This window comes from Tasmannia lanceolata, unplaced genomic scaffold (assembly GCF_043159265.1).
Source record: "Tasmannia lanceolata isolate RefF3 unplaced genomic scaffold, GAP_Taslan_0.1 ptg000006l, whole genome shotgun sequence".
NCBI lineage: Eukaryota > Viridiplantae > Streptophyta > Magnoliopsida > Canellales > Winteraceae > Tasmannia > Tasmannia lanceolata.
Window position 1 is genome coordinate 11,082,438 of NW_027518683.1, and position 26,200 is coordinate 11,108,637.

Consider the following 26,200-nt stretch of genomic DNA (forward strand, 5'->3'; position numbering starts at 1 on the left):
GAGGTAAAATAGTGCAAGAACTGATATTTAGTGGCCTCACAACATCAAAACAAGGTGTGTCGAATAGTGTGTGCCCCACCTTATGCATGACTTGGGTGGGGATCGTGGGACCCACCCTACCAAAAGATGGTATAAAATGGGCAGGCCCCATCCCATGCATGGATTTGAGTGGAGATGTAGGTCCACTCATGGGTGTAAAATGATGGGCCCCACCATAATGTAAAGCTTTGCGTAGAGATGGTGTGCCCTAGTGGTTGTGCATCACCTTATCAAATGTGTTGTAAAATGATGGGCTCCACCCATGCTATGAATGATGTGCACGAAATACAGTAGTGTAGAAAAAAAAATAAAAATTCTGGTAACAATTTTTCATGGAAAAAAAGTTTTCTGAAAAAATATTCCATGACAAAGAAATATGATTAGTATATATTATAGGAGAAATTATATGATGAAAAGCCGTATATGATGATCCAATGGCAGCTCACTTTTTTCAGGAGCTGTTGTTGGATCAAATATCAAGGGTGGTACTTCTATCGTACCACCTTTACATGTTCACATGTTCATACGGCCTTTCATAATTTAATTTCTCTTTATTACGGATTTAAATGGAAGTTTAAATTTACAAGGTTTTATATAACCTTGGGGACCACCCAATTATAGAGTATAGATATTAAATGGAAGTTTACATAAATAGGATTTAAATTAAATAACATTGTGGTAAACAGTTTTTGCTACTATATATACAGTGGAAGTGTGTATATAACCCATGATAAGGCTTTGCGAAGTATAATCTTAATTGTCGTGTGAACAACGCACGAAGAGGTGTGAATGAATATGTTGACCTTTTATCCACAGCCGTCCTTAAAGAAAGCACGTGTTTGTATGGAAGGCAGATGAACCCAAGCCATCAAGAAATAATCTTATTCATTTCATAAAGGTGTTTGTATGGAAGGCAAATGAACCCAAGCCATCAAGAAATAATCTTATTCATTTCATAAAGGTGTGGATGAAATTATATAGTTAGGCTCTTTGGTAGATGTAAAGGGTGCAGAGTAGTACAAAAGGGGGAGAAATAATGACAGAAGAGGAAATTAAGTTGGCAAGCACTTCCTATTGTGAGATGTGAGATGTGAGATGTGAGATGTGAGATGTGGAGGGGGCATCTCTCTGTCTCTCGTCGGCTGCTCACCTTTCTGAAAAAATAATCTCGTCGGCTCTCTCACCTTTTCTGAAAAAATAATCGAGTATCCAATTTTCAGGATACTATTGGGAAAGTTGACTTATTTCCTGTTGAGAAGACCGCGGGGCAAAATTGGGTCTAAGAAGTAGAAATAGGCACAAACTGCGAGATGAACACCAAGATTTTACGTTGTTCGTGTAAGGTGCCTGCGTCCACGGGCTAACCACCACTCTGATAAAATAAAATACAAGGATTACATCAGTATTAGCCCACAAACCACAATGCTTTCCTTATAAGACCTTATGCGTGCACACACTACATCGTTTCCAACTAATCACTGAGATCTTAGGAACACTAGTCATTAGGTGAACATGGTTCGGTTCCGGTTCAGCTGTTTGGGAACCGATTGCAATTGGTTCAGTTCTGGGTTTGGGATCTTGGAACCGAGAGTAATGACATCCCCCCCAACGGATAAAATCACTCCCTCCCCATAACGTTTTTGTGAGAATGGTTTACTACCGCTTGAGGATAAATTCACCCTCCTTTAACATTTTTCTTTGCCTTTTAAATTTTAATCTTAACGCTTTGGGTTGCCTTTTAAACTTAATGCTAGAAAGTAGAAACCCTAGTTTTCCCAACTCTTGCCGTCTCCACACTCCACTCTCGCTCGAAATCCTCTGGGCTCCCGTCGTCTCCAACCTGCGGTACTCTCTCTCTCTCTATTGTTTTTTTTTCCCTTCTGATTTCGTGTTTCCTTATGATAATTGAGCCCATGCATTCCATTAATTCATCCAATACTCAACTCAACTCAACAAAGCCTTTGTCCCAAACTAGTTGGGGTCGGCTAAATGAATCCTTTAGAAAAAATTCATGAAGAAGGTAAAAAGAATCTACCCGGCTCTAATCCTGGTTCTAGTTGGGTTCTTCTACGTGGATCATTTTCTTCCATTCCATCCTATCCAAGGTCATATTCTCTGTTATTTTCCTAGCTATCAAGTCTTTCCTCAATGTTTCTACCCAAGTTGTTTTCGGTTTGCCCATATCTCTTTTTACTCCATCAATTTGGCACGAGTCGCCTCTTCTCACCGGAGCATCCGAAGGCCTATGTTGGATATGTCCAAATCATCTTAAGCGGTGCTCTCTCATCTTCTCCTCAAATGGAGCCAACCCCACCTTTTTTACGAATGTCTTCATTTTTAATTCTATCTAGCTTTGTGTGGCCGCACATTCAAGCATTCGCAACTCCTCTACACTCATCTTATGCACATGCTGCTTCTTGGTGGCCCAACATTCTGAGACGTACAACATGGCTAGCCTCACAACTGTCTTATAAAACTTTCCCTTCAACTTGGTGGAGATTTTACAATCGCACAGAACTCCTGGTTAAACAGTAATTCATCAAATAAATGGGAAAAATTTATAAAATAAAGGTTGGGTAAACCCATAACCGAACCGATCAAGTTCGGTTCTGGTTCGGTTCCAAAGATAAGTGGTTCGGTTCTGGTTCCAAATTCCAGGAACCGATTGCAATTGGTTCGGTTCTGAATCGAACCATGTCCACCCCTACTAGTCATCGTGTCCTAGACCAGACGATAAAATCTGCCATACTTCACTCTTTTCATCAATACTACACATCTGTGTGTGATTTTCTTGGCTCCACCTACAGCTCACTAGATGCAACCATGGTTTTAAATTTCAACCGAATTCCGGAATTTTGAGTTTTGGTCGAGACCGAAACGAAATCGCAATACTTGAAATGGTCCTTTTTTTGGCCAAAATTTCATTTATCTAGAAATTTTGGACAAAATTTAAGGGATTTATCCAAAAATCTCATTTTTTGATAATTATTTAATATTATCCCGTACAGAATTTCAATCAAAATTGCCGAAATTTGGGCCAAAATTTAGGTAATTTGTCCCAAATTTAGGAAATTTCAGTCGAAATTCTGTACGGGTTAAAATAGCCGTTAATTTGAGTTCCTCGGATTTCGGCAGAAATTTCAGTTTCAGTGAGGACTAAAATGCATTTCGAAACCAAAATTTGAAACATTGGATGCAACCCCTAGAGTCCAAACGGATACTAGATTATTTCACATCTTTGGGACATGTGCTATACCATTCAAAGTACGAATCACTCTGTCAAACATCTCGATATTCACCGTTCTAATTCCTGTGAAGTCACAACTTAGCATATCACCCAAGGACACTATGCCCGCCCTTATCGTTGGGAATATATCAATATATTCCCTCATATGGCATAATTGAACATGGCACCTTTAATCCAGAATCCACTCATTATGAGGGGAAGTGTGATTACAGGTGGAGACTGTGAGAACATCTCCTACCATTTCGCTCTGTTCATTTGTTACGGCCACTATCGTATTCGTAACACCATTATCCAACTTGTCAACTTGCTTCGGACAATCTCGCTTGATGAAACCGTATTCCTTGCAGTGATAGCATTGTACGCCCTTTCTGCTGACTCTAGATCTCGACCTGCCTTTTCCTGATCCCTTGTCATTTAACCTTCTTCTTTGATTCCCACCATGAACAATCAGCCCATGCAATTGGCACCCATCATGAACATGTTTCCTCTGTATCTCTTTTTATAAGACAGGCGTTGTGGCTTCCTCTAACTTCATCGTATCTTTACCATATAGTAAAGTCATCACTAGATTGTCATATGAATCTGTAAGCGAAGTAAGAAGTAAAAGAGCTTTGTCTTCATCCTTCAACTCTTCAACAACATTGTGGAGCTTATCCACAAGCTCATTGAACATGGTAATGGGCTCTGGAAGATTCACCTTCCTGCATCTTCAGCATGTATAATTGCAAGCATATATACAATCGATTGGCTAAGCCTTTTGACATGCAAAGCTTTTCTAACATGTCATATAATTTAGGACCTTCTTCTTCTTCCATAATGTTGAACATAGTGTTATGTACTAGACATAGTCGAATTGTGTTGACCGCCTTCGACTTAATGTCTTCCCACTTCTTATTTGTCATCTTCTCCACCTTCCATCATTTCCCTTCCACACCTTAGTCAGGCCTTGTTGAACAAAGATGTTCTTCACCCTCACCTGTTATAGGGAGAAACTACCCTTTCTATTAAACCTTTCAATGTTGAATTGGGAAGAACTCAACTCTACTGCCATCTCAGATCACTTCGTACTTCTCTTTGTAGGGCTCCACCTCAAATGAGAATCTCTCGAATATCCTTTCTACAATCCGACGAAGATTGTAACCGCTATCGAATCACAACACTCATGATTGCTCCACTCAGACTCGACAATCACTCCAATCACAGCTTTAATACCACTAGTTGAAAAAATCGCCGATCAAAATACGATCCGATCGTGTAGGAATAAATGAAAAAGTAGAAATAAACACAAACCATAAGATGAACACCAAGATTTTATGTTGTTCGACTAACATGCCTACGCCCACAGGTGAGAACGTGATATTCCATTATGAGGAAACAAAATTCAAGGATTACATCGGTAATAATCTACAAACCGTGAACTCACAAACTGCAATCCTTTCCCTCTCCTCTTACCCAAGATAGTACACAACAACCACCTGAGATAAAACCCAGGAGTAAGCTGAGAAAGAACCCTAGGAGAAAACATATGAAAACTCTCGCTCTCTCTCTCTCTCTCTCTCTCTCTCTTAGACTGCTCTTTTTTTTTTGAATAAAATTATTTTAATTTAATCTTATTTGCAAATGGGATATTAAGACCTCTTTAGAAGCCATAACTATAACCAGGTCAGCTCTAAAACTATTTTAAATCATTATTTACAAATAATCATATTTAACTTAGAACCTTTAATTTTGCCTACTAGTTTATTTGCAAATAATTTTCAGTGGTATAGAAAGAGGCCCTAAAGTCGTCAAAGACAGAACTGTTGCCGGTAAGGAGCTCATGTCACTGATGATTCTATCCCATGGAAGAATCCCAACGTATTATTAATGAATACTTACCGAAAGGAGATGATTTTCTAAAGACTTGTCAAACGGGGAGATTGCTGAACAATGAGTCCGCGGACGACTCATGGAATTTAAAAGTAAGAGGAAAGTTTCAAAGGAGAGAAGACCAAGGTCTTCTTTTTGAATGCCACCAAAATTTGTCCTTATTTACTAATGAGATTATTTTTAATTTGATCTTCTTTGCATTAAGATCTCTCCGGAAGCCATTAATAATATCATTTTTAAAGTATCATTATTCTAATCTTTATTTGACTTCATTACAATTTCCATATACGATATATGTAAATACTTCTTAGAAGTATCTAAAGAGGCCCTAAAGCTATAGAAGATGAATGGTTTGTGTGTGCCTTGAAAAATGAACACAGTTGGTTGCTAATTTAAGTAGAAAAATTCTAAAAAGAAAGTCACTTTTGTGCTCCACTTCAGCCTCTTGAATCGATGAGATTCATTGATCTGAATGGCAATTATAAGATGGACCAAATGATGTTGAGAACCCCTTGATTGAATGATCTTATGCCCCTGATCTAGGATTCTGCCAAGAAGTTAAAAATTGCCTTTACACGTTTGATAAAGTCTTCTATCATGATAAATAAGAATGCCCTTTTGCGTTGTGGTTGGTAAGGTCGTGCTTCTAGACCAACTTTTGTCTACAGGTCACCCCAAAGGAAGATACATAGGATGGACCTCTTCTTTGGCTTCTTCAGAGGTTAAGAAAGTCTAGCCAATACACTCATTTTCTTACCTTCTTCCTCTTTTTAGAGTTTGTAGATTGACGCATTTGATGGGGTTGTCCCTATCAAAATGGGCCCCTTTACTCATTTTATTTTCAAACCTTGAGTTTCTCATCATCTTCCTATTTCAACATCAGTATCATATGCTACACGACTCCTCCCTTTCCTTTTCCGTAGTCATGGCACGAGATATTCTTAAAACGACTTCAAAAGTAAGAGTATGTTCTTCAAGGCTTTTCATTCTCCGCTTCAGCTGGCGGGCAAAACGTGTTGGAAATTGTAAATCAAAATCAATGTATGGATTTGTGGAATGTCTTTTTAGAGGGAGAAAAAGTGTAGAGATTCCAAGGGAAAAAGGGGAAGAACACCAAGTCACTCGTAAGTGTATTATAATATGAGGAATATGATTGTGAGCTTGAAGCTCATATAGCTTATATGAGCTTGAGGGCCCAAACACATGTAAACGTGTTTGGGCCCTTGGCTTGGTGGGCCCTTGGCTTTATATCTCCCAACCTCCCTTGCCCTGCTCTTATGATCACAACACTGCATAATCAATCCATCCAATTGGGCCAACAGAACGGCCATAATGAGCTATATTCTCAGGTTTTCATCAATTTTTTCTTTCTCGGCAATGGCAATAAAATAAAAAAACTCAAAAGCTTTGCCCAGAAGGGATTAAGAAAACAGCCTAATTTGTCAAAATTAGATTGGGCTGCTTAGACAGTAGTGATATGGGAACCGAAAAGGGAACCAAATGTAAACCCGGCAGAGACGTTTCCTCACGTGGATTGGAAAGAAGGTGGATACCGTTTCTTCCATTCTCCTCTGCCCATTGCAAATATATGTCAAATTTCCCAACTTAACCGGTTTATACGTAAGATTTGTTTGGTTCTACAAGCAAAAATCTTTATGGGCAATGATAAATTCGCACCCCCTGTTGGATTTTTTTTTTATTGGTATCGTGTTGGATTATTCGCACCTCTGTTAATGTTAATTGACGCTAAAAAGCGTTATAATCTGCCTCGATTTACATCAAAAAGGGGTGCGAATCATCCTACAGGGGTGTGAATTTATCATCGCCCATCTTTTTTTCCATGTTTTGGCACATTTGGGTGACCGTGGTCCTTGAAGAGGTGCATCGTGTCTTGCCACATGTGGCCTTTTATTTTTTAAAAAATATATAAAATTAGAGGAATGCTAAACTCAGGGGCGCCCTTGCAAAAATGGGATGAAAGGGCGCCCCCATTGGATCCATGTCACGTGGTGCATTTATAATAGTCTAAAAGTCAATGGATGTTAAATTCACTACGGTGACGTGGCTCCAATGGGGTTGCCATTTTTAGCAGATTTTGTCTCATTCATCTGAGGTGGTTGCTCTCTCCTGCAAAAGTAAAGTCTCCTATTACACATATATTAACATAGATATTTAATAGTTAAATGAAAGTTTACATTTATATGGTTTTAAATAGCCATTAAGACCACCCAACTACCCAAGGTTTCCCACTGCATGTAGAATAGATATAGATAAATAAAGAAAGTTACATTTATATGGTATTTAATAATTAGATTAATTGAAGTTTAAATTTATAACTCACTATATATGTTTAATTTTAAAGGGAGTCACGCATGCATTTTAAAAAAGCATAGTGGGGCCCACCTGGTTCTAAGATATAAGCCTTACATCTCCAATGTAAATAGGTTGTGTCCTCAAAATCATCTCGACAGGATGATCTAACCTTCCCATCGATCTGTAGAGGGGTGATGCCATATAGAAATCCTTATAGATCAGATAGGATCATCCTAGCTAGGAAGATAATTTTTGGGGCACAACCTATTTATGTAAATAGGTTGGGGCCAAACAAATGAATGGATTGGGTCTTTGAACAAGGTGAGCTCCACTGTATTTTTTTTTAAATATCTTCATCTACATGATGACAGATGACACCATATAAGAACTCCTATGTGCTACTTATAGATATAAAAGATGTGTATAGAACCCATGAATAGATTCATATGAAAAGCCTAACTTCATGCTATTATTGAGATCTAGCAAAATATTTTGCTAAGCCCATGTTTGGCGACCACGGATTTCTTTTCATGGAATATTATTAGCTTACCCAATGGGAGCGAAGGCAAGCGTTAGTGACCTCAGAGGGATTGAGAGAGAAGAGGGCAAGAAAAGAATTGAAAAGCAAGGAAAACAAAAAAAAATCCACTCAAAATACGATATTTCCCCCTAGTTGTCAGCCACTTCCCACCCTCTCCTCATTCACACCCTCTCAAATCTCTTCTCTCCTCACGCTCCCTAACCCCCTCTCACCACTAGACAAACTAATATTCTTTGGAAAATAATTTCATGGTTGACAAACATGTCTCCAACATCATCAAGAAGATTCTCATCCACGACTGTTCATACGTCAAAATCCCAATTGTACCAAAATATATACTTAAAGTGATGCACAGCCTAATTCAAATCTATCAATATCAATTAGGTTGTTTTATACGAAATAAGCGTGTGCATAACTCAGGAAGGGTGGGTGTGAATGAATCTGTTTAGTCACCGCCGTCCTTAAAGCAAGCACGTGTTTGCATGGGACAATAAGCATCCTTTACATTCCTATCGTTTGCTTTATTGAAGCCAAGCCATCTTCATTTCATAAAGGTATGGATAGATAGACTTATCTAAGTTAGGCTCTTCTCTACACGAAAAGTTTGCAAAGTAGTACAAAGGGGGAGAAATAATGACAACAAAGGAAAGGTGGCAAGCACTTCCTATATGTGAGAAATATTGTACAAAAGGGTAGCGCTCTCTCTCTCTCTCTCTCTCTCTCTCTCGTGCCAACTCTATAGCTTTTCCGATGATTCTCCCCTTTTTGCATTTCTTTCTTTCCACCACCGCCTCCGCTGCTATCATTTTTCGTGGGCTCTCTCAGTTTCTTTCCTAGAAAAATCTCTCTTCATACATTTCCAATAAAAGCATCATCCTCATAAAGTATTCAATTATTTCTACACATCATTAGCACATGGAGTGACTGTTCAATTATTTCGCATCATTATTACAAAGAATAAAGAATTGGGGTGCATCATTTTTTCTTCAAACAAGGTGTTTGGTATCCACACCTCTAAAGCAAATGCAGTGGTAGCGCAACGGATTGCTTTGATACCAAATAACGCAGGGTAGCGGATTGCTTTGATACCAAATAACGCAGGGCGATGTGGTGGATTGATGCTTTGATACCAAATAATGCAGTGGCAGCGCAACAGATTGCTTTGATACCAAATAACGCAGGACGATGTTGCGGATTGATGCTTTGATACCAAAATAACGCAGGGGCATAAAGCGGAAGCTTGTATTTGAAATATTCAACAACAGGTGGTTGAATTGAGGCGGAAAAAACAAACAGTAGATGGCTTATTATAGAGATAGCAACCGGTGGCTCTTATAGAGAACTTCCCAAAATAAGCAACAATAGGCAACTAAATTTTATTTTCATCAAAGATAATAAAAACGTGTACAACGATGCCTTTTTATAGGCTTTTGAAAAGACTAATCCTAATCCATATCAAACGTAAATTGATCTCCTACTCTAAAGAAAACTTCCCAAAACAATAAAACTCCTAACCTCAATAAAATTCCTAAAAATCCTCCAAGTCAATCTATGTAAAAGTGAAACTCCAAACTACTCCTTCTCTTGGACGTCCCATCCAGACAAAAAACGTGCAAAAAAAAACTAATTAAAGAAAATCCTAATTAAAAGCAAACAAACCAAAATAGGACTCTTTTGAAATGTCCAATTAATGAGGACCGTCGATCTTGGTACCGTTCAAAATCTTCTAATCTTTATGGCTCCGATGATCTTGACCGTTGATCACGTGATCGTGCGAGATGCACCTGCATCAACCTCCCAGATAAACACACCCATATCCTTATTTAATCTTCTTTCATTTGTAGTTACAGATAATAGGAAATTGTAACATGCTAACAGCTAATGAATGAATCAAAACAAAAGAGCGATTGGCATATATATATTTTTTTCAAGCAAAAATATGAGCTACTAGAAATACAAGTGGGGCACACTAATTTAATGATAAAAATCATAACTAGTTAAAAATTTATTAGTCAAAGTGGTTATGAAAATCCCCTACTTAGTGTTACAATAACCCTCAGGAATTATACAAAATCTTTGCCTCTTATATCACGAAGAGAATTTTCTTTTGTTTTAGGCAGGGGTGCAACCTGGGCCGGCCTCAATCCGAATCCAACAGGTTAACCTGATTTAGGATTGAGTTGTGTTGATATTTTCTATGGTCGGGAAAAAGCCAACCCAATTTAATTTTAGGTTGGGTTGGTTGAGACCTTGGGTAACCGGACCCGAACCCGATCTCCACCCTCTAATATTTTCGTGATTTTCAAAATCTTAGGGTTCTGTTTTTTTTTTTACTGTTTTTGTATTAAGGCAACCCGAACCCAACCTAACCCGACTAAGTCTAGCCCTATTTGGGAAAAAACAGGTTAGACTGGTCGGGTTTGGGTTGAGAGATTTCAGAGTCAGATTGGAATACAATTGACCCTCCTCACCCGAGGGTCAAGTTGGGTCGATCGGTATAGGGTTGAGAGAACGCTACATCTGGTTAGGCTAGGGTTGGCATTAACCGATCCAACCCGAGTTGCACCCCTATTTTCAGCTGAACGATCAACTTGGTGGGTCTCATCTGAAAGCACCCATTGGCGAACGATTTAATTTTATATAAAAATCCTAACCATCCAATCAATGGATTTTAGGTTGTTGGATGATTATTTTTCTACAAATTTTTTTAACTCCCATTTGTATTTTGTAGGCTCTTGAGTAGGAGATAGATCATGGACCATCTAAAGCAGAGCCCATAGACTTAGGCATTCTTAATCCATGATTACCAAGATAGGGTTGCATCTCCTCTTTTTTGTATGCTTTTTTTTTTTCCAGTCCGTTAGCACAAGGGGCTTTTCATGGGTTCGTTTCCTTGTCATAGAAGCTGGCTAGCATGGGGTGGTGCCCTGGGTAAGCTACTAAAAACTCAATCTAAAGGACAATATTAATCTTCCTAATATCATATCGGATTTCTTATGCTTAAGATGCCGGAAAGAGGTGGATCATCAAATGGTAGAGTAGGACTCCCAAAATTTTGTTGGATTTTATTCCAATAAATAGTTTCAAATTCTAGGCTTGAGAATTAATGATGACTTTTCATATTCGTTGAAACGCCAATGACTAGGATATGTGAATGAGTTAGGCTAATGAATCTATTTAGTGGTTCATATTAATAGATTCATGATACCTTTGACTCCTTGTGAGCAACTCTTTCATATTCAATGACCCTTTGGATTACCCATTAACGACGACTCTTGGATTTCAGTGCTCTCATTAGTGGTGACTCTAAATTTTAGAGGTTTCAATGTATGTGGAGATACATGCATGACTCTTGGAATTAAGCATCCATACATTACTTTTGAAATTCTATGATTCCATTTAATAGTCACATTGAATGGGTTTGTCTCTTCTTTTTCCAATGAGACCTTTGGGTTGCTATTTGAACTCTATAAATAGAGCCCTCATTTTAGCATCTAAGGACATGAAAAAGAGACTACTCTAGGGCCTCAAGAGCAATAGAAAGTGTTTGATAGAGAGCTTGAATTATCGGATTGTTGGACGGTGCATTCCAACAATATATTCTCCTGTTGTTCCTGGAGGTGGTTTGGTTGTGCGATCCATGCACCGGAGTTGGGCCGAATAACACTTTAAGGTGGGTGTTCAAAGACGTACGGTAGTATTTCAATCCGAATCAGTTGTAATCCATCCTTCATTCAAATCAGTATAATTTTAAATTTGTGCACTGTTTTTCTTTTAGTTAAATCCATTGTTTTCAACCGCTTGCTCCAAGACATTTTTCAAGAGGATAGTGGCTCGAATCAACCAAAAACCCTATTACTTTTCAGGAGGACGGTGGTTTGAATCAACTAAGATCCTTAGTTTTACAATCTATAAGAACACAAATGATTTTATGTATCTTAGCCATTTGAATATGGAAACAGCCTAATTTCTAGTATAGCAAATAGTAGATTGTGTTGGAAAAAAATACAGTGGGGCCTACATATTTGCATGATCTAAGGGCAGTGATATTTCTGCCCTGAAGGATAAAACCCCCCTTTAACAGGCATCGTTACCTTTTAATGCATTTGGAGTTAACGGTTGCTCCTTCAGCCCTTAACAGGCATCTGTATGGTTGCCAGGTTTTTTTTGTTCCCGGGAGTTATGTGGGAGAAAAAAATATCCTGGGAGATAGGTGGGAAAAAAAAAGTCCTGGAAGTATCCTAGTAAAATAAAAATCCCATGTTTGGTTATGTGGGAGAAAAAAAATACCCTGGGAGATATGGTGGGAAAAAAAAAACCTTTGTTTGGTTGCTTGAACTGTTGGGTAGAAAAAAATTCTTCTCAAGTTATTTTTGGTTCCTGAGTTTATTTTTGTTCCTGGGGTTATCTTGGGATGGGATGAAAAGGCAATCATTACAAAAGTGGGATTAAAAAATTCACCCCACAAGTAATCGTTACAAGAGTGGGATTAAAATAAACCTAGTGCTAAAAGGCAACCAAACATGGGATGTGACCAAAATTTAACTTACTCTCCCACAAAACTCCCAGGAACAAAAAAAACCCAGCAACCAAACAGAGCAGCCTTTTCATCCCATCCCAAGATAACCCCAGGAACAAAAATAAACTCGGGAACCAAAAATAAGCTTGAGAAGAATTTTTTTCTACCCAACAGTTCAAGCAACCAAACAAAGGTTTTTTTTTTCCCACCATATCTCCCAGGGTATTTTTTTCTCCCACATAACCAAACATGGGATTTTTATTTTACCAGGATACTTCCAGGACTTTTTTTTTCTCCCACCTATCTCCCAGGGTATTTTTTTCTCCCACATAACTCCCGGGAACAAAAAAAACCTGGCAACCATACAGAGCTATCCTAACGATTTGCACAACTCTCTACTAAGGGGGTGCTTTAAAATCTCTAAAAAATTGCCTATGACTTACGCAGCAGTTTAGAATTCTCCAAAAAGATCAGTTATGAACACAAGACACTGTCAAATCCGTCAAAGGTCGTGCAAATCCCTCTGGACTAAACCCGCAGTCTAGAGTTATAAACAATTTGAGAGAGTTGGCCTGACCTTTAAAATCTTGTAGGAGTAGCCCCTCCTTTTCATCAAGAATATACTTTTGTGTATGAATCATGTTTTTGTACCAATATGATGCTTTCTTGTAAATTATATGCCAAAATGGCAGTACAAAAGAGGCCTTTTTATATTGTTGCCTACAAATAGGAAATGTTCATTATTGTTTTGAACTATGTCCATCCAAACAAGGTTTTAAATTTTGGTTTCGATACCTATTCCGGACGATTTCAGTCCGAAATTTGGTATTAAGCTTCGAAATTTGGGACCGAAATTCCGAAATTTTGTAACATTTTTTTTTTTAAAAAAAAAATGCCATTTTCTCGTAATTTTGGACCGAAATTACCGAAATTCTGAAATTTGGTATTTCGCAAAATATCAAATTTTGGGAAATTTCGGTTTCAGTTCGGATTTCGGTCGAAATTTAAAACCATGCATCCAAGATGGGACCCATGGATAACGCAGTAGACTTTAACCGAAGGAATGGAATTTTATACATGAAATCTCCTTATATCAACCATAACCTTGATGGTAATACTGATCCCTGTCCTGTCCTCTTGTCAACATGTTCAATGAGAGGCTGATGTCCATTTATCAACCCAAAAAATAATTTATCCATGCCCAAATACCCATCCACTGTTTTCTAGCTATTTTTCTCTCTCACTTAATATACATCTCCAAAATAATAGGCCCACCAACTCGGTTGCTTATATTATTGGCCACTAAAAATAGGAAATGTTCATTATTGTTTTGAACTATGGGACTTTAACCGAAGGAACTAATGTTTATACACCAAAACTCGGTATATCAACAAAACCCACTACCAATCCCATTACAGTTGACCTTTTCTGTATCCGATGTAGCTCAAAAGCTAAACTAATCCAACACTCGTAACTGTTCAATAAATATCAAGCTTCTAGAGGGGTGTTGACAAACAAATTGGACGGTACAGATTGTTTAAATGCGGCGATCAAGCAGTAAAGCAAAACAGAATAAAGAAAGAGGGCAGTTTGGTTAATACACCCATATATAGGTAGACAAATGGGAGGAGGAGAAAGACAGAGAGAGAGAGAGAGAGAGGCCACAACCCATCTCCCCCTTCTTTCTATCCAGGCTTCAAAAATCTCCTTTCTTTAAAATCTTGATTCCATATATAAACAACTAAGCCCTTCCTCATTCTCCTTCCCTTTCACAACCAATTGAAAAAAAATCACCCATCTCAATTTGAAAAAAAAATAAATCTCTCCTCCTCTTCTTTCCAAGAACTTTCTCATTTCTTAAGACCCCAATACCCTTTCCCACCTCTATACTAAAAACCCATGTCTCATCCTCTTGCAAACCTAATATGAATCCAAACCAACCCACCATGAATCCAAATCAACCCGCCATGATTCCAAACTCGAACCGCCCTTCGAACCGTAGACGCCCAGGTCTAACCCTCCCTCTCCCTCAAAGAGACCCCTCTGTAGCCGTTCCCCTCCCCCTCCCGCCTCCTCCCCAAACCACCTCCTCCACCAGCTCCTCCTCCTCACTCCAAACCCACCTCCAAACCCCAAACCTATCAGACCTCCAACGGATCCGTCGGATCGGTAGCGGGGCCGGCGGTACCGTCTACATGGTCCGACACATCCCTACCAACATAATCTACGCCCTCAAAGTCATCAACGGCCACCACGAAGACGACATCCGCCGTCAGATCTGGCGCGAACTCGAAATCCTACGTACCGCCGACAATCCGTACATCGTTAAGTGTCACGGAATGTACGACCACGGTGGCGAGATCAAGATCTTATTAGAATACATGGACGGTGGGTCCCTCGATGGGCGGAGCCTCCGTGAGCCACTCTTAGCCGACGCGGCCCGCCAAATCCTTCACGGGCTCGTCTACCTTCACCGCCGTCGGATCGTCCATCGCGATATCAAGCCGTCCAATCTCCTCATCAATAGTCAGAACCAGGTCAAGATTGCTGATTTTGGGGTGAGTCGGATCTTGGCTCAGACTATGGATCCATGTAATTCGAGTGTGGGGACTGTGGCTTATATGAGTCCGGATAGGATTAATACTGATAATAATCAAGGGGTTTATGATGGGTATGGTGGGGATATTTGGAGTTTAGGGTTGAGTATTTTGGAATGTTATTTGGGGAGATTTCCTATTGCTTCGATTGGGAAACAAGGTGATTGGGCTAGTTTGATGTGTGCGATTTGTTATTCTTCTCCTCCTGAGGCTCCTCCTACTGCTTCGAATGAATTCCGATCGTTTTTACGGTGTTGTTTGCAGAAAGATCCGGCGCGACGGTGGCCGGCGGCCCAACTTTTACAGCACCCTTTTATTTTGCAGGGACACCCCCCCAATCAGTAATCTTGATATGTTTTATGAATTAATTTTTTTTTTTTTTTGAAGTATAAAGATTGGGAGGTGGGTGGATTTGTAAGATTGCGGGCGGGTGGTAGAAAATGGGGATCGGAATTGGGGAAGTTTTTTTTTTTTTTTTTTTAATTTTCTATTTCTTGGTTAAGATGATGCATTTGTTGGGTTGTGGGTATCTGGTTGCCATTGAATCTTTGAAGATTTTTGCAAATTGGAATTGGGAAACTTTTTTTTTTTTTTTTTGATTTTTTTCTTTTTAATTTTCATGGCTGTGATGATGCATTTGTTGGGTTGTGGGTATCTGATTGCCATTTAGTCGTTAAAGTTTTTTTTGATACAGACGAGTCTTGCCGTACGTTTTCAGAATACCTTTTCAGGGAAATGTTCTTGTCTAAGAATGGAGAGAGAGAGAGAGAGAGAGAGAGAGAGAGAGAGGCAAATAAATTATACGTGCTCCTGTTAAAAGAAGAAAGGAACTGTTCATCTTTTTCAAATGCCCTATTATGTCAATTAATTGGACAATAATTCCAAAAGTACTTCGGGAAAACATCTCATTCAATCTGTAGTTGCTGTTGTAGTTTGTTGATGTTGCTATAATTATTAACAAAAGAGGAACTAAAACTCCTAAAATTTAGTACTGATACACCCTCTGTAATCTGTGATATTCATGCATGGCTTCTATAATGCAGATTGAAATATAATCAAAGCAAGTTCCTGGCACATAGAAGATCAGTGTAATGAATCATTATCTAGTTTCTGATTAGAAACCATATAACATGAGCCTAAGGCACAACCCAGAATCTAGGCCCGCATTTCTGTGTTAAAATGTTCTTATAGCTTTCGAACGTACTTGTTATTTTGGGGTTGAGGCTCTAGCTCAACTGGTTAAGTGATATTTTGGGGTTGAGCCTCTAGCTCAATTGGTATAGAGTCATTTTGGGGTTGAGCCTCTAGCTCAATTGGCAAAGATTAAACCTCTAGCTCGGTTGGTAAAGAGTTATTTCGGCGTTGAGCCTCTAGCTCAATTGGCAAAGATTATGGTCTATGACTTTGGGGTTGAACCTCTAGCTCAATTGGTAAAGAGTTATTTTGGGGTTGAGCCTCTAGCCAAATTGGTAAAGACTATGTTTTAGGGCCTCAAGGTTGGAGGTTTAGGACTATGAGGGAAAACCCACAAGGGTTCTATTTAATGAGTTAACTCACCTCTATTAGCTTGACGACATTTTGGAATCCTCGGGACAGAGTATCCACTCCATGAGAAAGGAACAGGACTTAGACATTTATGCGAGATGTATTTTCATGATTTCATATGAATCAAAGTATTGCATATTCACATATATTTCTAAACGCCATGCATACCCAAAGTTGCATCTCCTATGTTGGTATGGAACTCGTCCGCACATTATGGCGATTTGAAAAGAGTGAAATTGATCAAAGTTGTAAAATTACAATGGTGGGGACTGAAAGATATTGGAAGCAAGTATCAAGAGGACTGGAACCAAAAATCCAGCACCAAGTTATGCCCTTTGGAAGACAAAAAAGAACTTTGGATGGGCCATATTCACTCCAAAAAAGTTGAGCAATGCCAGCATGGCGCCTTGTTGGTGACATGTCATCAAACATCCCATGTGTCGTCTTGGACAGTTTCAATTGGGAGACATTTGGGCAATGTGGTATCACCATACCAACATATCCACACTAGAGGCCATTAAATTGGTAAGATGGTTATATGAGTTTTTATATGGTGCAAGGCCTAACAACAATACGGTAGAGGTACCACCCTTGATATTTGATCCAACAGCAGCTTCTCACGTTTTGAGAAGCTGGTGTTGGATCAAATATCAAGGGTGGTGGTACCTCCACCTTACAAGGGCCTTATTGTTGTAAGGCCTTGCATCCTATAATTTCTCTGGTTATATACTATATGATGTAGATACTGTCAAATTTTCCTTTGTCTACTCTTCTGATGCAGTGTAAATTTGCAGGGGGCGTGGTGATCGATTGTGTAGCGACGAATCCAAGTAGCGGACTGTGGAAGTTGAGATTGGGTCCTTAATTCAGAACTCAACTTCACAGGGCTAGCAAATTCAACCTGGAAAGAGCTTGAATATACAAAACTGTGATAGCAGAAAATTTGGCTATAATGACTTACTGATTGATCGACCAAGGACTATAAGGCCTAAATAGTAGCTGTGGGCCCCGGATCCCGGGCGCCACATTCGCGCGGGGTCGTTGCCGGTGTGTATGTGTCCACAGTAGCCAGAACTGTCCACTATTTAAAATCAATATGTACCAAGTTTCCTCTCAATAGGCTTCACCTTCATCACAGTTCTGCTGTACCTGAAAATTGTGATTCCCACTCAAGTAGAAATAAGGTGAGCAAACACTCCTTATTTCAATCGTGCTCATGAAATTCCAGATGTTTGGTTCTCATCTGAACCTTCAAAATACAGAGAAGACTAAACTCCAATTCTGATCAGTCTTTCTCTGCCAAACGATTGAGGAACTCAGGGAGGAAACACTGCTGTATTTTAGATCTCTAACCAAGACCTATAGCTCAGACAGGTCCTGAAATAATTTTGAGCTTTAGGGCCTCCTGGGAAGCCCTCCTGTTGCACCCATCACCTTTAAAAAAAAAAAAAAAAAAAAACAACAGATCTGTAGCTGCTCTATTTGGGAATTGGAATTCTTGACTGGTCAAGAGCCATTCTTAACAAAATTATAGCAATAACCACACGACCAGATCACAATGGGCAGAATTTTGCTCTTTCTATACTATTGCTCTCAGTTTATTGAATGTGACTGGAATTTCAGTTCAAAACAGAACTTCTAGTTCAGATTTTCCATTCAAAAAATCCATGTATCATTAACACAAGCTTCAGGCGTGGTTTGTGATGGGAATTTACAGATCTGGAATGTAATTCCCATCCATTTCAATTCTAGCAAACCAAAAATGAAACTCCGCAAACTACCCCTAATGAGTATGTGCAAGTGGCTCATGTGCTCTTATTGAAGTTAATGAACTTAGAAGCATGCAAATCAATGTTTCTTCCAAGAAATCTCTTCTAGCCCTTGGATTATCGTGGCTGGCCCACCTTGAGGAAAGAGTTGAAGATGCACAACTTCGCATCTACTACATCACCTTGAGGATTATTGTCTGCATCATCTTCGCATCTACAACATCATCCATAGAGGGAAAAGGAAAAAGAGGGGGGACAAAAAAAACAGCAGATAATTTCTAACTACAACACAATGTGGATATTTGGCATTTTCCTTCGCCTATTCTTCCCATATGTAATAGCAGACAATTTTTAACGACAGCAAATGGGGTGAATATCAAACTATATCAACTACATGCAAAGAGATTGCAAGCCTTTGTGCTTCTTTGTAAGATCTTGGAATTGAATTAACTTATCCAACACTGCCATAGGATAAAGATATTAGTGCAGCTCAGACATCCTGATGTCCAACTTTCCATGAGGGCATAAAGCATGTTACAGCAGGTTGTGGCTTCATATGGCATTCTAGAGCTAGTTATATATTCTTCGGCCGTACTGAAGTTCATGATGTAGGATGGTTCTTGAATTATTTACTTTCCTTGTTAGTTTTAACTTCCTCAAGTTACCTAAGTTAGAATCCAACTTGAGTTAGGATTATTTAATAGTAGTTTAGTCTTTTGGTTTGAGTAGAAGATGTCTTTTGGTTTGATTAGGATAGAAAGTCAAGGGAGGAGGAAAATTCTATAAATATTAGATGTAGGGATGTGCATGGCAGAACTTTCTCCATTGAATAACATTGAATTGAGTTTCTTTTATCTCTACATGTGGATTCAAAGTCTTTTTTTTATGAAGGGTTAGATGGAGATCTGCCCTCTTCTCTAGCTTCCACTGCGTCAAGTGGTACCAGAGCATTTTCAGTTTTCCTGAACCGGCAAACCAATTTGCTTCGTTAAACACCACCAATCGAGTGACTGTTCTTGGTTCAATTGTTGCTCGGCATCCAGAAGCCAATTTTCTTGGTTTTAGTTGCACGTCATTGCATCCCAACACCAAAGTTTTGTTTCTGCCGAGCCTTTCAAGTTTTAAAACACACAGAACTTTAGCCGAAAGGTCCTAAATTTTAGCCGAAGTTTCTGCTCCTTAACCACCGATTGCATATTAACTCAGGTCCCTAAAGTTTAGCCGGATTCACCTTCTCCAGTTGATGATTGACCAAGACGAATATTGAGTTTGATCAGCCACATGTTGCACACAACAGAGAGATGGATCATGGTTCCTTTGTGGTAGACACCAACTAGCAAAGAGGAAACTTAGGTTCTACTTCCTTGCTGCAGAAAACAGTCCAAACTTACCTGAAAGAGGAAGCGAAAACTACAAAGGTAACTGATGAGATCTCCACGTTGACTGATTTGTTTGCCACAAGGAGGATTGATTCTGGTCTGGGTTTTCCACAAGACTCGTACTACCGTGGATAAACGAGGATATCGGCAGCAAAAGCTATCACAGCCAGCTTCTCTGTGAAAGCAAGATCCCAAAAAAAAAATCCCACATTTGCCGCAAAACACCTCCTGCAGGCCTGTTTAACCGCAAGCCCAAAATCCGCACAAAACCCGCTCCACACTCATCCATCATCAGCCGAAAAACCTGTAATTTCAACAATTAATCTCATAAACCTTCAATTACCCATCAACCAGTCCAGCCAGACAATATTTCTGAGTTGCAGTTTTACGCAGAAGACACCTTTTGGTTCCCTCTTTCCTGATCTTTAGCTGACCTCAGCCACAATAGCAACCTACTACACACCCCCAGACATCTTATCTTCCTCAGCCTTAACTGATTCCCCTCTTAACAGAAATCCATCCAAACTTCTTTTAATTCGGCCGATTTACCTCTTTCCTTGATTGTCTTTAGTCATCAAACACCCTTTCTTCAACCCACTCCCAACTGATTCTTGATTTTCAAGAACTCAACCATACCACTTTTCCTACCTTGTTAACTCTGATACAACCAGTTACTCCAAAAGTTTAAGCTGTTAGAATTGGAGTTATCTAATCATTTATACTTCAACACTCCCCCCATACATGTGGCCCCTCTTTTTTTGGGGTTGGCCATACATGTGGTACGTGGCCCCTCTTTTGGGTTCGCTGTACATGTAGATATTTAATATCAAGGAGTTGTTGGGTCTTGAACCCAGGACCTGCTGTGAGGCAATAGCTCTGATACCATGTGAAACAACCAGTTAATCCAAAAGCTTAACCTGTTAGAGTTGGTGCTATTTATAGTAGAAATTGTTATCTTTCAAAAAAAAAAAACATTAACAGAACCACATCCTAACCAAGAACGTCCATCCACTTCAACCGATTTCCCCTTCACGACCTAAAATCCATTCCTCCTTTTGTTTCACCGCCCTTTTCATTATCTTTAACTACTTAACCATTCTTGAAATCCAGGAACTTCCATCACTTGCCTTTATATTTACAACCATTATTAAAGCTCCCTTTCAGCCATATAATTCTTAATTCTACTATGAAGGAAATTTTCTTAAGAAATAACCTCACTTCCAGCCATTCTAACTACGCTTTCCACCATTCCAACAACACTTTTCCCTTAAAACCATAACCCTTTCTTCCATTTTGCTCCTTATCCTACGCTTCTAAAAGCTTCTATTAACGCCTTTAATGGCAGCCAATAGCGGGTCAAGAGAAAACAATTCTTAAGGAGGTGACCCAAGGAACGACATTTTCACCATATCAACGTTTGAGGCTATTCAATGGGACAATCAAAGATTGATGCAGGAGATGCGTACACCAATTGCCCGATTGATAGATGCTATTGACTGTGATCAGATCTATGATGACGAACACAATACGGACAGTGAAGGAGTTCATGATCGATAGGTTCATGATCTGCCATGACTAAATCGTAGACTACCAATCGATGAAGGTGATTCTGGGGATGAGGAGGTTGGTGAGATGATCCTCGAACACGGAAGGCAAGGAAGAGCCAGACACGATCGAAACTATTGACTCAATATGGGTCTTCCAGACTTCGAGAGACAACTTCATATTGAGGATTTTCTCGATTGTCTTGTTGAAGTGGAATGGTTCTTCAACTATATGGAGATCCCTAAAGAAAAGAGGGTAAAATTTATAAGCTCAAAGATGGAGCTTCATCTTGGTGGGAGCAACTCCAACTCACACAAATACGGCAGATAAAATGCCAATTTAAAGTTGGCCAAGGATGAAACAATTGATGCAAGCGCGATTCTTACCAGTTGACTATGATCAAGTCCTATTCCGGCAATACTAGAACTGTCGTCAAGGAAGCCAAACCATGAGAGATTATGAAGTAGAATTTTATTACTTCTCCTCACGTAATGATTTGACAGAGACAAAATCACAGCAAGTTACACGGTTCATAGGTGGATTGCGCATGGACATTCTAGATAGAGTCTCGATGCAGCCTGCGTGGACTCTTAGTGACGCTGTCAAACTTGCCACCAGAGTAGAGATGCAGTTGGATCGGCTTCCCATGAAGAACTCTATACATTGGACGATGCCTGCCACATCAGCACAAGAACCAATGCCGGTGCAGGAGAACTTGGCTACTAGTTCAGAAGAGACAAATGACGGGAATCTCAAACTTTAGAGAGAGAAGAAGAAATTGTTAGGGATGATGGTGAAAAAGAATTGTTGAGAATGATTGTGAAGAAGAAATTGTCGAGAATGCTTGTGAATCAAGTTGTTAAACAAAGGATCAAAATTCGAAGAAGAATCCATGCAAGCAAAAAGTGACAAATGATAATCACGAGTCAGATCTTCTGCGACATGATCCGGTTTTGATTGTCCGATAAAATCGATAACAACAACAAGACTTCTTCAATTCAATGTGTATTATCAATCAAAAGTTTTAAACACTACACTGTATAGCATTTAAAAAGTATTCTCAAGATGAAGGCTTGTGCGATGTTATTGACATGGATACAGAACATATGCTATGTAGTAAGTTTTGGGTATATGACGTCAACCTGCTTCATGGGCGAGTATCCAGAGCTAGACCTCCTCCTCCTCCATGAGCGCAAGCGCGTGGATTTGATGTAGGACTGTTTCTTCAATTCTTCACTTGTTAGTTTTAACTTAAGATAACTAAGTTAAAATCGTACTTGAGATAGGATTATTTAGTAGTAGTCTAGCCTTTTGGTTTGAGTAGAAGATGTTTTGGTTTGATTAGGATAGGAAGTCAAGGAAGGAGGAAAATTCTATAAATATTAGACGTAGGTATGTGCATGGAAGTACTTTCTCCATTGAATAAAATTGAATTCAGTTTCTTTTGTCTCTCCTTGTGGATTCAAGGTCTTTTTTTAACCAAGGGTTAGACAGTGCTTCTTTTTTTTCCAATGGTGAAGCTTTCATTAAAAGGGAGAAGACCGAGATGCTCAAAACTCCAAAGAAACAAGGAGAGCAAAACAAGAGAAACAAGAAGAGAGAAACACTTACGGAGGAAGAAAATAAAAAAATTCCAAATTTGCATGCCCCACTCCTTGACGAGCAAGGCCATCTGCCACATTATTTGCCGACCTCCGGATATGCTTGAATGTAATAGATGAGCCCCCAAATTTGTCCCTTTTAATTTCAAAAAATTTCAAATTCGCATGCCCCACTCCTTGATGAGCAAGGCCATCTGCCAAATTCGCATGCCCCACTCCTAGACAGTGCTCTGCCCTCTTCTTTAGCTTCCGCCGCGTTAAATCAGCAAGCAACGGTCATAAATTTGGCTTCATTTTGCAGGTTGAACAATGCAAATTCGAAAAGGGAAAACCCATATTTTGTAATTGAATGAACGGTCACATAACCGTTAGATTGAAATGGTGTGAGAGTAGTGTGAAGGCATTTTAATAACCATGGTGAAAGGCCATGAGTGAAAGGCCATGAAGGCCAACGAACATGTAGGCTTCTATAAATACCTCTCCGGATTAATTTTTAGTCCAATCGAGCATCTAATTCTGCCACTGTCATGCAAGGATTTCTAATTGGAAGAATTCCAAGTTCTCCCTCTCCATCTCTCATCCCTATGGAGGATCGTATTACAATTAGAGAAACACAATGAATTGTGTGATGATATTGTGTGATGATATTGTGATGTATGACCGATTGGCAAGTTAGCCTTTTTGATTGGTAAGAAGCAACGAATGGGCAAATAACCTTCGTTGGTGGATCCAGAGAGTAACGAATGGGCAAATAACCTTCGTTGGTGGATCCAGAGAGCAACGAATGGGCAAATAAGCTTCGTTGGTGGATCCAAAGGACAATGAATGGGAAAATAACCTTCATTGGAAGATAAATTCCTGATATAAGATCAGGTGATCATATGCTCTTGGTCAGATAACGGTGACGAATGGGTAAATAACCTTCGTCAAGAGATAATTTCCCATCTTCATTTGCATAAACATAACTCCATGCATGATTTTCTATCTATATATGTATTTATTTTTAATAAAAAAAAGTTTCAAACTTGTTTTTGCAACATGCATGAACAAGTGCATCGATGAGAAATGGTGTCAATGTTCTGCCACGTCAGTCTATAACTTAGCGTGGGGGCATTGTTAGGTGGTTCACACCTAAGGATAAGGGCAGGTGAGACAGTGGCAGGGTGAGAGAGGTAATTGAATGAACGGGTCACATAACCGTTAGATTGAAATGGTGTGAGAGGAGTAGGCAATGTTAGGTGATTCACACCTAAGGATAAGGGCAGGTGAGACAGTGGTAGGGTGGGAGATGTAATTGAATGAACGGTCACATAACCGTTAGATTGAAATGGTGTGAGAGGAGTGTGAAGGCATTTGAATAGCCACGGTGAAAGGCCATGAAGGCCAATGGACATGTAGGGTTCTATAAATACCTCTCTGGATTAATTTTTAATCCAATCGAGCATCTAATTCTGTGTCGAACAATATAACTAATATGAGCACATAACAATAAAACCATGTTCCTTCAAATTCAAGATAAATAAAACATGAATTGATTCTCCTGTGTCGAACGAATCGTACAAAAAAGAGGATGCAGAGCACCTTGTGGGGGACAATGAACTTCAGAAAGGGAATCCCTTGCGCACAGCCACCTTCGAGTCCTGCGCCAATCTCTTGACCTCCTTTGCCTCTGTATAGAACTCCATCAGTCCCTTGGCGACACCCACCTTATGACAATTAATGAAAGCTCTCAAGAACCTTGGCTCTTTCATTCTCATTGCCCTCAACAATGAAGGCCCCATGATCTGTGGCTGCAAACCCATTGCCCTAATCTTCATAGCAAGCAAAAACCGCGGTCTCAACATTGTCTCCAAATTCAAATACAAGAAAAACGGGTGATCAAGAACTACACGAGCAGGAAGCTTCATAGTCCCAATAACATAAGTCATATTCCTCTGAACCTTATCAACAGATAGAGTAAGCACATTAGGGCTACGAGAAAAGAGACTCATCACCTCATCCACAGAAAACCCAAAATTCTCAAAATTAGAAACTTTCTCACGAATCGTCTCGAGCCGCGAAACCGCTATGAGGGATACAACGTACTTATACATCTTGGATTCATTTGAAAGCCCAGTTCGAGCAATGTATTCGAGCTTCTCTTTGTTGAGTGAAGAACGCAGCACGATCGTAGGGCGGGAGATTAGAAGCCCCCTCAAATCTACCCCGCTAACCCCAATTTCTTGGTACAATTTGATGCAGGGTTTTATTCTCTCTTCAATGCCATAATTCAAGAGGGAAGGGTTTCGAGTGATAGCTTTGAGGAGCATTTGGCGGGATCCGAATAGGGTTTGGAGGAATTCGAGACGGTGGTCTAGACCCTGTGGGAGGCGAGAGGCTAAAATCCGCGGGCGGCAGGTTATGATTTTGACGAGATGGGATCCTTCTAGGCCAATGGACTGTAGAATTCGGAGCTTGGATTGGACGATTTTTAGGTTTGCTTTGAGGAGGGAGGGTTGCCGGAGGAGGAGTTTGGAGATATCGGCGTCGGTGCAGCCGCATCGCCGGAATATGTCGGTGGTGTCTAGAGGGGAGTCTTGTTGTTGTTGTTCTGGTTGGAGTAGGGTTTTGGTTGGGGAGGAAGAAGAGGAGGAGAAAGGTAGGGTTAGGGTTTGGGGGAAGGAGGAGAGAATCGTAGGGTATAAAAAGCGGAGTGGGATTAAAGAGTTAGCATTTGCTCTCATCTCTCTCAGATTACGCACCCGGAGGAAGAACATTACCAAAAGCAAGCACCACAGCATGAGAGAGATGGGTGCAGTTCTTCATTCCACCAACTGTTTGTTTTGGTCGGGCAACATACGGATAGGAAATGCGAAATTTTATAGGATGGGTGGCGTATAAACTCGTATTTTTTTTCAAACAGATACCGTACGGTACACTGCATATGATGATCCAATCCATCCATTTGTTGGGCCCCAAAAATCATTTCCATAGGATTGGAGGGTTAGGATCATCCTAATGAACATTTTCTTTCGAATTGTTAGAAGTTAGTGGGATATTCTTGAGAGCGTCACATCTCCACTGTAACACTAGGTTTCTTGTATGGAGATCCAGTCCATTAATCCAACGGCCCCCACCTTAGAAAGGACACCTGGAAGGGCAACAATCGATCATCCGATCTCCGAGTAGCCAAGGAAGGAGTTGAGACCGTGCTGCTGCTCTTTAGAGTCTAAGTAATAATGAAAAACTGAGATCGG

The 26,200-nt window shown here is 39.8% G+C and overlaps 2 protein-coding genes across 2 annotated transcripts; one reads left to right on the forward strand and one right to left on the reverse strand.

Moving 5' to 3' along the window:
* The first annotated feature begins 14,153 nt into the window (after window positions 1–14,153).
* Window positions 14,154–15,713, forward strand: MKK5 (MAP kinase kinase 5). The gene has a single exon (XM_077380652.1). The coding sequence runs from the start codon at window positions 14,454–14,456 to the stop codon at window positions 15,468–15,470; it is 1,017 nt and encodes a 338-aa protein (XP_077236767.1). The 5' UTR covers window positions 14,154–14,453; the 3' UTR covers window positions 15,471–15,713.
* An 8,852-nt stretch (window positions 15,714–24,565) lies between these two features.
* On the reverse strand, window positions 24,566–25,720 carry LOC143878726 (transcription termination factor MTERF15, mitochondrial-like). Its single transcript, XM_077380972.1, has one exon. It carries the CDS (start codon window positions 25,718–25,720, stop codon window positions 24,566–24,568), a length of 1,155 nt encoding a protein of 384 aa, XP_077237087.1.
* Window positions 25,721–26,200: the final 480 nt, after the last annotated feature.